At 29.9% G+C, this 15,198-nt stretch overlaps 1 protein-coding gene across 1 annotated transcript; it reads right to left on the minus strand.

Annotated features, from left to right (window-relative positions):
* Window positions 1-9,581: 9,581 nt before the first annotated feature.
* On the minus strand, window positions 9,582-11,216 carry LOC136081271 (tigger transposable element-derived protein 4-like). Its single transcript, XM_065798573.1, has 2 exons — window positions 10,173-11,216; window positions 9,582-10,082 (listed from the first exon to the last, which is right to left on the minus strand). Exons 1-2 carry the CDS (start codon window positions 11,214-11,216, stop codon window positions 9,582-9,584), a joined length of 1,545 nt encoding a protein of 514 aa, XP_065654645.1.
* Window positions 11,217-15,198: the final 3,982 nt, after the last annotated feature.

Consider the following 15,198-nt stretch of genomic DNA (forward strand, 5'->3'; position numbering starts at 1 on the left):
TAAGATTTCAAGTCTATTTGCAATAAGTCCATTTTCTTCCCAAATATTATTATCGTTTAATCGCATGACCTAAAAACAATTTTTTAAACAATTATTAAGTGTGCCATTTAAAGCATTGTTTATAATCTGACTCTTCACGAAAAATGTTTACAAGTTTGAAATACATTGTTGTTATTATTAAAATACAATATTGCAAGAGTGTGATTAATTTAGTGATTATTTATTAAAAGAGTGAGGAATTAATTAAAAGAGCTATTTTTTTTTGTTTAAAGAACTTTGTCTCAAAATCTTATTGCAGAGAAGTTATAAAGTATGTAATTATAAAAATTATATTACAGTCTGCGTAAATTTAAAATACATAATTACCTTTAAGTTGATGAGGTGTTTCTTAACATCAATATCTCCCAGCTGATGAATGTAGAACATTTTGTTTATAATTTTATGTTTTTTGAATGATCCACAATTTCCTTTTGAAAAGCAACAACAGTTTTCATAAAAATATTTGTTTTGTTTCATACTCAACTAAAAACAAGTTCTATTTATGCAGTACCTATTTCTCAATAGCAATGATAAAATATCTACTCTATTTATGCAAATTTTAAAGATCGTTAAAATAAAGTTAAGGCATTTTTATGGTAAAGAAAACAACCACACACTAACTTGTTTCTCCACAATCGTGATATCAGCGATTCTTCTTCCATTCGATCACCACAAGTTATTTGGTTATGACGTAAATTTAAATAATTCACTTCTGATCATGTATTGTTTTTTATTATTATTTATTTCAATTGTTATGATTTCTATATCATAGTCAGAAACGCCTAAATTTTTTTCCTAACAATACGTGCAATGTTTTCTGCAATGCTAAATGCTAATTTTGGATGATAGAAATTTTATTGTGAGCGAAAACCTCATCTGTGTGTCCAAAAAAATATCTCTTCGTACTTAATCATTTTTAACAATTTGTACCTTTATTTTTAACTTAATATCTAAAGATCACACGAATTTTTTTTATTATTATGTTAGGACCTTTTTGTATTGACAGTTGGATATGTTTACATTTTTACAAAACTAAGCGCCTCTGCCGTAATGGTTCATTTTGTAAGTATACTAAAACATTTTTTTCCAATTTCAAGCCTTAATATATTAATAGGCCTTAGGTATAACATAACTTTCTTTGCATTTTTAGACTCAATACCTTTGATAATTTCAAATCCTAAAAGAAAAATTGTGTGCAACACTTCGCTGCTAGAATTAACTCCGATTAAAAATTGACAAAACTGATTGATTTTGTACTTTTGAACTATGATAATTAGCCAACCGCACAGTGTCACGCAACTTTTTTATATTTTTTGGAGAGAGCTTTTGGGTTACGTCTGATATTAACTACAAAAGCTATGTGCAACTTTTTGCCGTGCCAAAAAAATGGGTTCAAAGGTGGCAAAAACTAAATTTCTAAAAATTTTTAAAAAAATCTCAAAAATTTAAGCCCAGATTTAAGCCCAGTGGATGACGAGATCCTTCTATACAAACTTTATAATTATGGTATAAAAAATAAAAATTTAAAATGGTTCAGTTGCTATCTAAAAAACCGTAAACAAGCCTTATTTTACAATAAAACATACACTCCTCTTGAAACCGTCACATGTGGTGTTCCCCAGGGGTCTATTCTAGGACCTCTGCTTTTCCTAATCTATATAAATGACATATTTTTATCTTCCAGTATATTGAATTTCATTCTTTTCGCAGATGACACTCAAGCTTTCTATACCCACTCTAACATTACTACACTTTTTAATACAGTAAATCAGGAACTTGAAGAGTTGAGCGATTGGTTTAAAGCAAACAAACTTTCTGTCAACATTGAGAAAAGTAATTATATCTTTTTCACAAAACCATACAATTCAGACAAACTACCATTAAAACTTCCTGATATTCTATTAGACAAAGTTAGACTAAATCGAGCGTTCTCAGTCAAATTCCTCGGGGTATTCTTAGATGAACATATTAGCTGGAAAGACCACATTAATATATTAAAAAACAAAATATCTAAAAACATTGGAATTATGCATAAAACCAGATATATTTTAAATAATGCATGCCTTAAAAGTTTTTATTTTGCATATATACATAGCTATATTAACTACTGCAATATTGCCTGGGCTAGTACCTACCAATCAAAACTAGATTTAATATATAAAAAACAGAAACAAGCATGCCGTATATTAACAAACGCAAATAGAAATGCCAATTCTAAACATTTAATGAAGGAACTGAGAGTTCTTAATATCTATGAACAAAATATCTATTGCATTCTTCAGTTCATGTTTAAACTCAAAAATGATCTGGTCCCTGAAGTCTTCCATAACTTTTTTCGCCTTATCAATCACAAATATCAAATAAAATACTCTATCAAGAACTACTATATTCCGAAAACCACTTTAAGACAATCTAAATTCTCAATATCCAGCAGAGGACCCCAATTGTGGAACTCATTTCTAACAAACAAAATAAAAACTATAAACTCATTCCAACATTTTAAATGCGTTGTAAAACAACAGCTACTAGACCTCAACATTAATGAAACAATCTCTTATTTTTAAAATTTTTCCTTTTTCATTTTAAATCTTCAAATTTTCTTGAAATTCTATTTTATTACTTACTTGGTTATTTAATGATGTTCATTGTAAAAAAAAATAAAATAAAAAAATAAAAAATAAAATAATAAAAAAATAAAAAAAAAAAAAAATTTATATGTATTATAAATATTTTATCATATTTGTATTTGGTTTATATTTTTGTTATATTTTGTCAACGACAAAAATGGGGCAAGATGATAAGACTATTGTCTTCTACTGCTCCAGTCATATATTTCACGGTAAAGTGTTGTACAAACTTATATTAATAATGACGAATATATATATAAATAAAAAAATATTCCGAGTGAACGAAACATTTTTGAAATTTTTTTTTTTCCCCAACAGGTTTTTTCTATATTCTGATCAATATATAAAAAATTCAAGCAATTTGGTGGAGGTCACTTCCATTGACTGCCTGATTCTTACAAAAAATGACTCTTAACACACAAAAACAGTTTGAAACTGTACAACTAACAAACCAGGGTTTTTATATTTTTTTGCTTTAGTGGATTCTGATTATCTAGTAAAAGGGAAATTTTTAGATTATACGATTTCTGAGCAGGTAAGAGCGCAAATTATTATGTGAAATTTTATGATTTCATATCATTTTTAAACAGTCTGCCTATTAGACCTAATTTACTTCCTACTTTTTCAAATATCATTAAATATATAGAAATAAAAAAAAATTATTTTCAAAAACTCTAACTGCTATATATAATAATAATAATTATTATCATTCACTAATTTAACACCCAGTGTAATTTACAAGGTAAAAAGGAAAATAAGAAAGTTATTTCTAATGATTTGCACTTTAGATTTTCACTTTATCTTCTAGAATTTGTGTAAAAATTCCTCTTTGCTCTTTTGCATTCCAGCACTCTATTGCATACTTCAAAGTGCTCTACTTCAGAAGGAATTTCACTCTTAAAAAGTGCTATTTTTACCTACCGTAAAATCTTGATTATAATATGCACTTTTTTTTCACATTTTATTCCGAAAAAATGTGGGTGCGTAGTATGCTCGAGATCAAAAAAGTAGTTGTTTTTAAACACTGAACAAACGTATAGCACAGCTGCTCACATCTTTACTCCGTAATTCATCCGCATGTTTAAAGAAATGTTATAATACGCACTTTATTATTATAATACGCACTTTTTTTTCCCATTTTATTCCGAAAAAATGTGGGTGAGTATTATACTCGAGTGCGTATTATAATCAAGATTTTACGGTACTTTTTATTTTGAATCAAATTTTGAAAACTTAAAATCTGAAAACGGCATAGGTCCTGGATATCACCAACAAACGAATGTTGAAATAAAGGGTGTTTCAGTTGTTAAAAAATAATGTTTGCAGTTGATTTATTATTTAGAAGACGAAGGAACAAGTTTAATTTATTTTGCTGAATACTTTTTGAAATTTCTTGGATTTTAAATAGCGAATTCGTATAGTTCTTACTGTGTTTTGAAGCATTTAAAAACGATTTTAGCGCGCTCATTCCAATTATATCTAGCTTTTTCATCAAAGCAGAATTATTTTCACATAGACCCATACCATAAGTTAAGGTAGGGACAATGATTTTTATATATAGAAATAGAACTTGAATGTGCAATCCGGATTCCAGATTGAATGAGAGTTTAAACAACAGCTCTTAAAATTGAAATTTTTTCATCAACATTTGTATAACTGAGTCAAAGCTGAGTGAAGCAAAAATTGAATGTTTCGTATCCCATGTGAATTCCAGATGTCTAAGTTTATTCTGAAGATTTTTTTTATTACTAAAAATCGTTATCGTATTGGTTTGTATTTGTACTTTACCTGAAATCAAGATATATATATATATATATATATATATATATATATATATATATATATATATATATATATATATATATATATATATATATATATATATATATATATATATATATACAGTATTGGACAAAACATTTGCAACCAACATTGAACAATGCTAATAAGTGTTCCTAATTTTACATGTCTTAAAAACGAAACGAACTATACTACCACAGCAAACAGTTCAGGAGTCTGGAGTCATATCATGCCATGACATGAGCAATCAGCTGACAGGTGACAGCACACAGGCAGAATTTCGTTGACAAGTGCCATTTTGCAGCGGACAAAACAAGTGCAACTTTTTTGATTTGTTTCATTTTCTTAAGTCTTGTCCGTGTCAAAGTCACGGAAGTTTTTTAATAATTAAAGGAAGTATCCAGAAGTTTCCAGAAGCATGCGAAGCTTCCAGAAGTTTCCAGAAAAAGCATCTGGAAGCATCCAGTAGCATCCAGAAGTATCCAGAAACATTCAGAAGCATCCAGAAGCTTCCAGAAGCATCAAAAAAAAGCATCTAGAATTTTCCAGAACAGGTTCACACAGGTTCATTTTACTATATAAGAGAAATTTAAATCGACATGTTTTTCAGTCAGTATATGGGAGTCAATCAGTCAGTATTATCAAGACAGTTTATCGAAGTGAGTTTTATCAAAGTGTTTTATCAAAGAACATCAATACAAGAAGTGAAATACAACAAGTGTTTCATTACATCAATACAGTCCACATCCAACCAAGACGTTGTGTTCCACAGAGCATTATTGTATCATCACAAGGTAAATGTAACACGGTAAGCCTTGAGAAGCGTGATTATATATTTTTATGACTTCAAGTGCAAAAATGGCTCCCGACAGTCTTGGATTGGAACTAAAAAAGAAAATTATTGGCGATTACGTAAGTGGAATGTCACAAAAAAGTATTTGTGATAAATATCGCGTGAAAAAATGGACCGTATCAAGACTATGTTCCAAATATCGTTCTACGGGGAAATTGGCAGCAGATAATAAAGGTGGAAGACCGCGTTCCACCACTTCTAGAGAGGATTCTATGATTGTCAGGTCCATCAAGAAGGATCCTGGATATCATCAGTCGAGATACAAAAGCAATTAGAGCCGCCTGTATCGGACCAAACAATCAGACGACGTGCTGTTAAAGCCGGATTGTTTTCTCGACGCCCTGCAAAGAAACCGCTGATTTCACTAAAAAACCAGAAGAAGAGACTCCTGTTTGCTACATCTCATATTGACTGGAATGTGCAGAAATGGCCAACTGTCCAGTTCAGTGATGAATCGAAGTTCAACATCATCGTGAGCGATGGCATTTGCCGTGTACGTCGACCGGCCAGAAAACGCCTCGATTTACGTTACTGCCATAAGACCGTGAAGCATGGTGGAGACAATGTAATGGTCTGGGGGTGTTTTTCTGCTAACGGTCTAGGTCCAATACATCGAAACGAGGGAATAATGGACCGTTTCATGTATAAAAATATCCTGAAAGATGTTATGTTACCTCATGCTGAATGGAATATGACAATAAAATGGATTTTTCAGCAAGACAACGATCCGAAACACACTGCAAAAGTAGTCAAGCATGGTTTCAAGACAACCACCTATCGGTGATGGATTGGCCGCCTCAATCTCTGGATCTCAACCCTATCAAGAACCTGTGGGAGAACGTCAACCGCAGAATTAATCGTGAAGGTGTTCGTAATAAGGATCAACTGTTTGAACAAATCCAAAAGGCCTGGCAGCAATTCCACAAAGTTTCATTGACCACCTGATCAAATCTATGCCTCGAAGATGCAAGGCTGTGATCGACAACAAAGGACTCGCCTCGAAATATTGATAGCGAAATACAGCTTGGTCAACATTTTGTCGAGTTGCACTTGTTTTGTCCAGAAAGAAATCAACTTTTTTTAATACTTTTGATTAATTTATTAATTTTCGTGTACAAATAATGAACTCTGTGATAAATAAAACTTGAAGAACTTTGTCTCTAAACAGTTACGTAGTTGTTTCTCTAAATTGAAAAAATGCAGCACTTTTATATAAAGAAACTAAATTAGCATTATTTGGTTGCACTCGTTTTGTCCGATACTGTATATATATATATATATATATATATATATATATATATATATATATATATATATATATATATATATATATATATATATATATATATATATATATATATATATATATATATAAATATATATAATGTTTAAAAATAAAAAGTTATATAATATTAATAAACAGATTTTTTTTTAAATAAAATAAAATTCTCTTCAAAATTAGAGTCTGATAGGCTTACACTTTATTACTTACGAGTTGACAGTCTGTCACGAGTAGACAAAACAAGTCTGTTAGTCTGACTTTGCCTGATAAATTATATTTCATTATGTTAATATATATGATATTTAATTCATATAAAATGAACAGCAAGAGAGTACTCTTGATTAAATACTTACAAAAAAAAACAATTTTTTTTTTTTTTGGTCATTTATCAAATCGTGACGTTAGAATAATCTCTTTTTATCTCCACGTTTTTGAGTTTTGAGATAAAACGATTTAAAAAATAGAAACTTTAGTAGATAAAAAGATTTTTTTTACTTATGTTATTTCCGCAAATTTTTTAATTATATTACTTTTTGATTATAACTTAGGTTTCAATACAGTAGAAAAACATTATTCTGAGGTGCATAACACAATCAATAACTCAATTTTTTCAAAAAATGGAGATAGAAAAACATAATTCTAACGTCGCGAAATGTTTATTTTTATATTGGTAAACAGATAAGCCCGTGTCCAGCGTTGAGAGCCGCTGCGGGGCCAGGACTTTTAGAAAGGCCGTCCGCAAGAAATTAATTTTATTTATTTATTAATTAAAAAAAATATTAAAGAATTATAAAAATAATAAAAGAATTGACTCTTTTTATTTTAAATGTGATGTCATCAGCGTTGAACGTTTTCTAAAAAATTAATAAATATTGTGTTTTTTTTTATTTGTAATTTTTTTTTAATATCTAACAAAAGTTATATTTAGTTTAGTTTATTAAATAATTAACTATATATAATTTTACATAATGTATATAAGTTTGCTTTAAAGATATATATTTAAGATTTCTTTCAACTTTCTGTTTTAACGGATTTTCAAAGAGTATTCCGTAAACATAAGTTATTTTTGATATATCTGTTTACTAATCTTTTCAATCATTAGGGATCGTCTATAAAGTACGTACGTCTAAAATTTAGGGGTTTGACCCCCTTCCCTCTGAAGCCATGCATACCCCCTCCCCCTCTAAAAAGTACGTACGCTTTTGAAATCCTCCCCCTCCCCCGTCCTTTTCTTTTCCTTAAATGGTTAAAAAAGTTTTAATTCAGAAAAAAAAATTTTAAAGTATTAAATATTTTTAAAATTAGAATACGCGTCTTGATCATACCCCCTCCACCATCCATTACTTTATTGAACTTTTTTAGCAGATCCCTTCTCCCACTAATCTCCCTTAGATATTTTATACGACCCCTTAGGTCTTGGTTTCGGCAAAGGATCCTAACTTTAAAGACATATATGTCTTCAAATTTGAAGTTGAATCCTTAAAGTACCGACTGGTTCCTTCAAAATTAAAACTCACCCACTGAATTGTAATTTATACCGACTAGCCAACTATATTCCTAAAAAAACCGACTATAACTTGAAAATCACCTTCTTAAGGTGTGGTTGTGTGTAAGTGGGGGAGTGGTGTTCCCCTTTCCCCCTCCTCACACACACACACACATCTCTTTCTAACATTGCCTCTCTGTATATATATATATATATATATATATATATATATATATATATATATATATATATATATATATATATTTGTGTGTGTGTGTGTGTGTGTGTGTGTGTGTGTGTGTGTGTGTGTGTGTGTGTGTGTGTGTGTGTGAATGTATGTGTGTATAAAAAATATTTATTTCAATTAAGTTGATTTGTTTGCAACCTATGCAAGTTCTTTGGCCAAGAGGTCATTGCGAGGAATATCCGTGACGGAATCACGAGATCGTATCGCAGTTTAATCATAATTTACTTTTTATTTAAAAAAAAATTTGTTTAAATAACGAATCAAATAAAAATAAACTTTACATAGGGCGGGCGTTTTTTTCAGGCTTCCCTCTTCTTAAGTACGTAAAAAACGAGTCTTACGCGAGATCAATAATTTTGAAAATAAGACTAAAACCCAGAGCCAGGGCTAAACTGCCCCCCCACCCCAATTAAGGGGACCTAATCAATTTAGAGGCCCTTATGCAAATTTAATAAGCTTTTTTTTAACAGTATCTAGCGGTAAAATATTGAAGATTTAGGTGCACTAATGACAGATTTTTTTTTCGGGGGGAAAGGGGAGGGTATCTAATCCATTAACCACGGCACTGTTTAAACCTGTTTTTTGCGGACTCATCAAAGGATTGCCTGAAATTCAAGTCCGTCTTACTCAGAGCCAGTGTATAAGGGGTGGCATGTGTGTGCATAGAGGAACAATATAGGGGAGATGGGGGCGCATTGATCGCCGTAGCAGTGTTTTGAAAATTGCGCAGAACCTGAAAGAGATGTAAAAACTTATTAACTACGAAACACATGTAGAACTATCTGGCTTTTGGAATATATAAATATTTCGATTAAAAAAAATGATAAACATGAATAATTTTAACTTTTAAACAACCCTCTCAAAAGATCAATGTACCCCAAACTATGGAGTACTATGATCTCCGACTTGGGGCACATTGATCTTATATGCGTAATATTATCTAAACGTTTAACACTTCTATAACTAAATCTTGTAAATAATATAGTCAAAGGGTAATATTGTATAACATATAATACATCTAAATTTTTTAATTATTTTTTAAATATAGCAGTTAAACCCACTAGTCTAATTTTTAATTAAAAAATGTATAAATCACAGCAGCTATAAGCTACCCGCTTTATATACGTTTAAAACTTTACAACAACTTGAAATTTATAAGAACTGAAATATAAAGACTGAAATAAGAATACAACTTTTAAGTTTACAAAACTTGTTAAAAGTACAATATTTTGATTAAGAATATTTCATCATTTGTGAAAGTCAAGTTGTGAAGCAACTTTTGGTTTACATTGTTTTTTATTCCTAAGCAAGTAATTCTTAGTTTCTTCCTTATCTTTTGTGGAGACTTTTTGTTGATTTTTGGTTTGCTTCAAAATTTTCTTTTCTTTTGACAAACGAATTTCATTTCTGACAGGAGTATCAGTCAAGATCCTTGTTTTTAACTGCCTACTTTTAACATTTTTTTTTCTGGCAGATGCTTTTGGGTAAGGTTTTAAAACCTCAGGTGAGATTATAGAAGCAACACTTGTTGACACTTTGTTTAAAATACTTGTTTCAATATTTACTATAGTTATTTCAGACTCTATGTGATTAACATGTGCTGGTATCATTTCAGATTCCATGTTGTTGACAGGAGTGATAGTAACTGTATCTGGAGCAGCTCTATCTGTAACTGATGATGGTAAATATTCGTCATCTTTGAAAATTTCAGAATTGAATGGCTCAATGCCAGCTACTCTAAATCCTGTCTGTATATTAGATGGTGAGAAAGCTTTTGTATACGGTTCTCAAACTATTGAAACAATATCATAAATGGTCATTGGTCTTGGGTTTGAAACCATCCAATTATCACATGCAGAATTGTAAAACCTTTTCAATGGTCCAAAAACAGTTCTATCTAATGGCTGCAATTTATGGCTGCAATGGGGAGGAAAACTTATCATTGTAATTCCGTGTTGAATTGCAAGCTCTAAGTCTTTAACAGAAATATGACTTTCATGACTGTCGAGAAGTAACAAAACTGGAGATTCCTGAGAACAGTTTGAATATTTAACAAAATGTTTAATCCATTCTATGAAAATTTCTGAGTTCATCCAACCAGAAGGATTTGCAAATCCCACACATCCAGGAGGTCCTTCCTTAATCATGCAATCATGAAACTTTACCCTAGGAAAAATAAATAATGGAGGAATGGAATTTCCAATAGCATTAGAGGCACAACATGCAGTTACCAATGTTCCTCGTTCTGCAGATGTGATTCTTCCAACTTGTTTGCTTCCTCTACCAGCTAAAACCTTTACCGGCTTTTGAACGGTTGTTAAACCAGTTTCATCAACATTATATATACAGTTAGGATTATATTTATATCGATTTCTTACCGTTTTAAGATTTTGAAAAAACTCTCTTACAGTGTGTTTGTTAAAAGCTGTTGATCGAGCGAAGCTCGTTGCTTCAGGTGTTCGTAGAGACAACTCTGGTTGTCTTTTCATAAAACCTTGCAACCAATCAATGCCTGCAATTTTATTTTTGATCCATGATGATGGGTATATCTTATTGTTTTTTAAAGCAAATTCATATGCCAATAATCGCGTTGACCTAGTTGAAAGGCCATAGTTCATTTTTGATGCAATTAGTAAATAACTTGATAAACTTTTTTCATCTTCTGCTGTAAAAACTTGTCTATTGTTGTAGTTAGGCTTGAAAGCTTCATTTGGATTAAGCCTCTTTTTACGACAATATCTTTTTAAAGTCATTCTATCTATGTTAAACTGACGTGCTACAACGTTCAGTTGTGTTCCTTCTAAAACTTTATTAACAGCTACTTTCATTGTTTCACTTGGTATAGCAACTTTATTTGTTTTTTTAATTCTATTTCTAACCATTTTAAGATCTGTAAAAAAATATATCAATAAAAACATATGTTTTTAATAAATGCTAATATTTAACATAATAATATTATGTTAAATATTTTTTAATTATTATGTTAAATATTATTCTTTTGATATTATAAAATAATAGTATTATTATTACTAGCTTATAACATAAGTAGATTTAAAAAATGAAATGCTAAAAGCTATTGTTTGTTTATATATAGTTTTTTTTCAAATTATAAATACAATTCCATTCGTTTAACTGTATTGCTTATAAACAAAAACATGGGGCACTTCGTCTTCTATGGGGCACTTTGATCCTCCGATCAATGGGCCCCGCATAGTCAAAGATCAATGTACCCCAATAGGTATAGGTAACATATTGATAGCAATATCTACTGTATAAATTGCAGCCAAATAAAAATTATATATTATATTATACACCTAACACTTACAAATTTAAAATAAAATTGTTGTTAACCCATACAGACATCTAAATAAAAATATATTTGAATTATAGTACGATTTAAAAAAATCACTTTTTATGACGAAAAACAATATTTTCTTTATTTTTTTTGACTCTGATAACCTTATGAAAAAATATTACGAATGATCAATTAGGGAAGCATAATGGTTAATTAAATTGCAACCTCACTTCTAGTAAGGCAAAAATGAACGAGTAAAAGCCAAAAGATCATACTGCCCCGGCGATCAATGCGCCCCCATCTCCCCTACTTGAGGTTTGTCAAACTGGTGTATCAACCGTACTATTGAAACAGGCATACTTCAAAGATTACTTTATATTATGTAAACACAAATTTTAAATAAAAAAAAAACTGAAAAATGAAACTTTCAATTCTTTCATTTCTAATTTTTCTGTTAAAAATTAGAAATGAAAGTTCTGTTAAAAACTAACGCAGATTAAAAAAATACAGAACAATTAATCTTTATTCTGTGTTAACTAACACAGAATAAAGAAACATATAGAAAAAATTAACAACAAAAAAGTTAACTAAAAAATTTTCTCTTGCTGTGATAACAGATTTTTCTCTTATTGTGCATATTTAACATTAGTGACAGACTTTTCTCTTATTGTGCAGATTCCACTAAACTTACTTAATTGCTGCAAATTACACTAACTTCAATGCACAATACACAGGTGCCATAGCAATACAAAACTTATTGCTACACTATTTTTTTAATTTTACACGTTTTGATTTTTATAATAAAATTCAAAACAATAATTTAAATATTAATATTTAAATTATTGTTTTAAACTTTTGCGGGGTTTGACTACCGGTTTTTCATTGCTTTCATTCCGTTTTTTATTGAGTTTCTCTTAGAAGGTTTTTCGGCACTTCGGCGTTTCGGCTTTTTAGAATTCGGCGTTTTAGAAACTCCCTAAAATATATCATTGCTTTATTATGTTTTTTTTTTATAGTAGTATATTTTTATTATAAACTCGTATGCCGTCAACACTCGTGGCTATATTGTTTTTTGCTTTATGGCTGTACTTATTTCCCAGTCCTTTTGTGCCCACTTATATTTAAATAACCCGAGCGCCTTTATTATTTTCTTAGTAAGTTGGTAATTATGGCGGATATGGTTTGAGAATACTGTTCCAAATGCTATTCATACTTCCACATTCAAAGCATAAAATGTTAAAACAAAATTCTTTACAAAGCTAAATGGTTTAAATACCTCACCAGTTTAATTTATGGATAAGCTTTTGGCTAAAAGATGTTTTTATACCGGTTTTTGCATTTAATCTGGTGGTTTTTTTTTCGCAAAAAAACCCACCAGATTAAATTGAAAGATTCGCAGTGTCTCACGAAGTTTGAAAGATCATGTTCAGTAATGTGCTCATAACCGTTCCTTATTTGTTCTAATAATTTGTTATTTCCGATTGGAGCTATTTGTCCTCTTTTAGTTTTCTTAATTTTTAACACAAGGATTTAGAAATTTCTCTTCACAAAGGTTTAGAAAAGGTGAGTATCGGGGTAAAAAACGAATATCATAAGAATAATTTTCATATAAATCTGATAATTAGTGATAAAAGTTAACTCATGCAGCTTATTTCTTATTTCCTCAGTACAACCTGACTGTCGAAAACCACCTCTAATATCAGGATTTACATTACCTGTTGATATATATCGATGAACCAGGCGTCGTATTGAAGTCTCACTTTTATAAACGAGTTCCGATACTTCTTTTTTTCCCTTCGTTAGTTACAAGATTAATGATCAAATTTTTTATTTCAACATTAATTTCATTGTCTTCGTGCGTTATTCATTTTAGAGTTTTAAAAAATTAAAGAGAACACGGGCTTAGATTGTATATAAGGAAGTTAAATTAAATGAAGTAGTAAAAGCAATACTATTTATCATGATAAAGAAAAATCGCTACATTGAATGCAAAAAATCGCCAGATTAAATGAAAAAAACCACCAGATTTGTACAAAAAAACACCAGATTCAATGCAAAAACCGGTACTGTCTTTTAAAAAGATCGAGGTTTAGTAGCTTAAAGGTATATTTTTAAACTATGTTTTCACAAACTATATTTATTATAAAAAGGTAACATAATTTTTATAACTGTAGCTACGTTTGCTTATATACGACGGTTTCTCTGCTTATTGTTATAACATTCTTATAACATCTAACTTTTACATTCTTATTTTATTCAACAGGTTAATAATATTAATAAAAGTTTTGCCACAGAGCTGCATAAACAATTTTTATTTCCATTTAATATAAATGTAAACAATTAAAATATTACATTTTTATTTTTTGAAAAAAAATTTAATCTTCAAAGTTGGTTCTATTGTCAGTAGAATCAACTATAATACAATAATATTGGAGAATACTCAAAAAGTAAAGTTGTAGGAAACATTGTTGAACTACCTGATTTTGGAATTTATGCAGCTGACACTATCTTATAAGATCATTAAACACACACACACACACTCACACTCACACACAGACATCAACTCTGGTGACAAAGAAGAAGACTTTTGTTTTCAAAACAACAAAACCAGAGCTTAACGTTATGTGAAAAACTTTCTACATCTAGCCAGAGACAAAATATTTATAAGCAACTAACGCTTCGTAATTATCCATAGCTTCAAAAAAAAACATTCTAGGACGTTTTATTAAATAATGATAAACATATGTTTATCTGAATGACCTGAATGACCATGAGTTCATAACCATAATATCATGGTAATGAACTCATGGTCATTCAGTTGGGTCATCTTTCCAAGTATTTGCAAGGAACTTGTATGGACATTGTTTGATTTCAAGGATTGCAAGTTTGTTTATATACTTTTCTGCGGCGTTAAAATCTAATTTTTCAAAGTATTCATAAACCGACATTTCTTTTTTTAAACTTTTTAATTCACTTTTTCGTACAAATTCTCCAGCTTTATTAACTCAACTTATAATTTAATTTTTTCCATCCAAAATGGTAACAACTCGCGCTATTGAAATTTTGCAATACAACGAGACTTTCCGACTGCGAGGATGGAACGTTGTAATTGTTAAGCGAAAAAAGTATTTTTAAATGTTACAAGTGGAACCAACAGTTATTGAAAATAATTTATATTTAAAAATAAAGCTTTTAATCTTCAACTTAATGTTTATTTTTGAGAGCTTCAAATTGCATGAATTTTTTAAATTTTGTTTTATTTTAAATGAATGCTAATTTTAGTCGATGGGTGATTGAAAGAACAATTATGGTAGAAGTATACAAGCAGGGCCAACGCGAGTAGGTGTCACGTTCGGAGGGACGGGGTGAAGTAGCCATTAAGGTTTTGCTGACTATGAAATTCACAAAATGAAAAACATTTTGTAAATTTTTATAAGAATTGATACAAGTATCAAATTTATATAAAAAGTACATGATTTATTCTTGATAAAACAACAAATCAAAAAAATTATTTTAGATTAGCATTTAAAAAGAATGAAGACCATTGTCGAATTCTTTATCGCTCAATT

The sequence above is a fragment of the Hydra vulgaris genome, chromosome 06 (assembly GCF_038396675.1).
Source record: "Hydra vulgaris chromosome 06, alternate assembly HydraT2T_AEP".
Classification (NCBI taxonomy): Eukaryota; Metazoa; Cnidaria; class Hydrozoa; order Anthoathecata; family Hydridae; genus Hydra; species Hydra vulgaris.

Coding starts and splice junctions, on each gene's coding strand:
- LOC136081271 (XM_065798573.1), bottom strand. CDS start 11,216: ATGGTTAGAAATAGAATTAAAAAAACAAATAAAGTTGCTATACCAAGT. Junction 10,083..10,172: donor CTGCATGTGATAATTGGATG/GTTTCAAACCCA, acceptor TCTAATATACAG/ACAGGATTTAGAGTAGCTGG.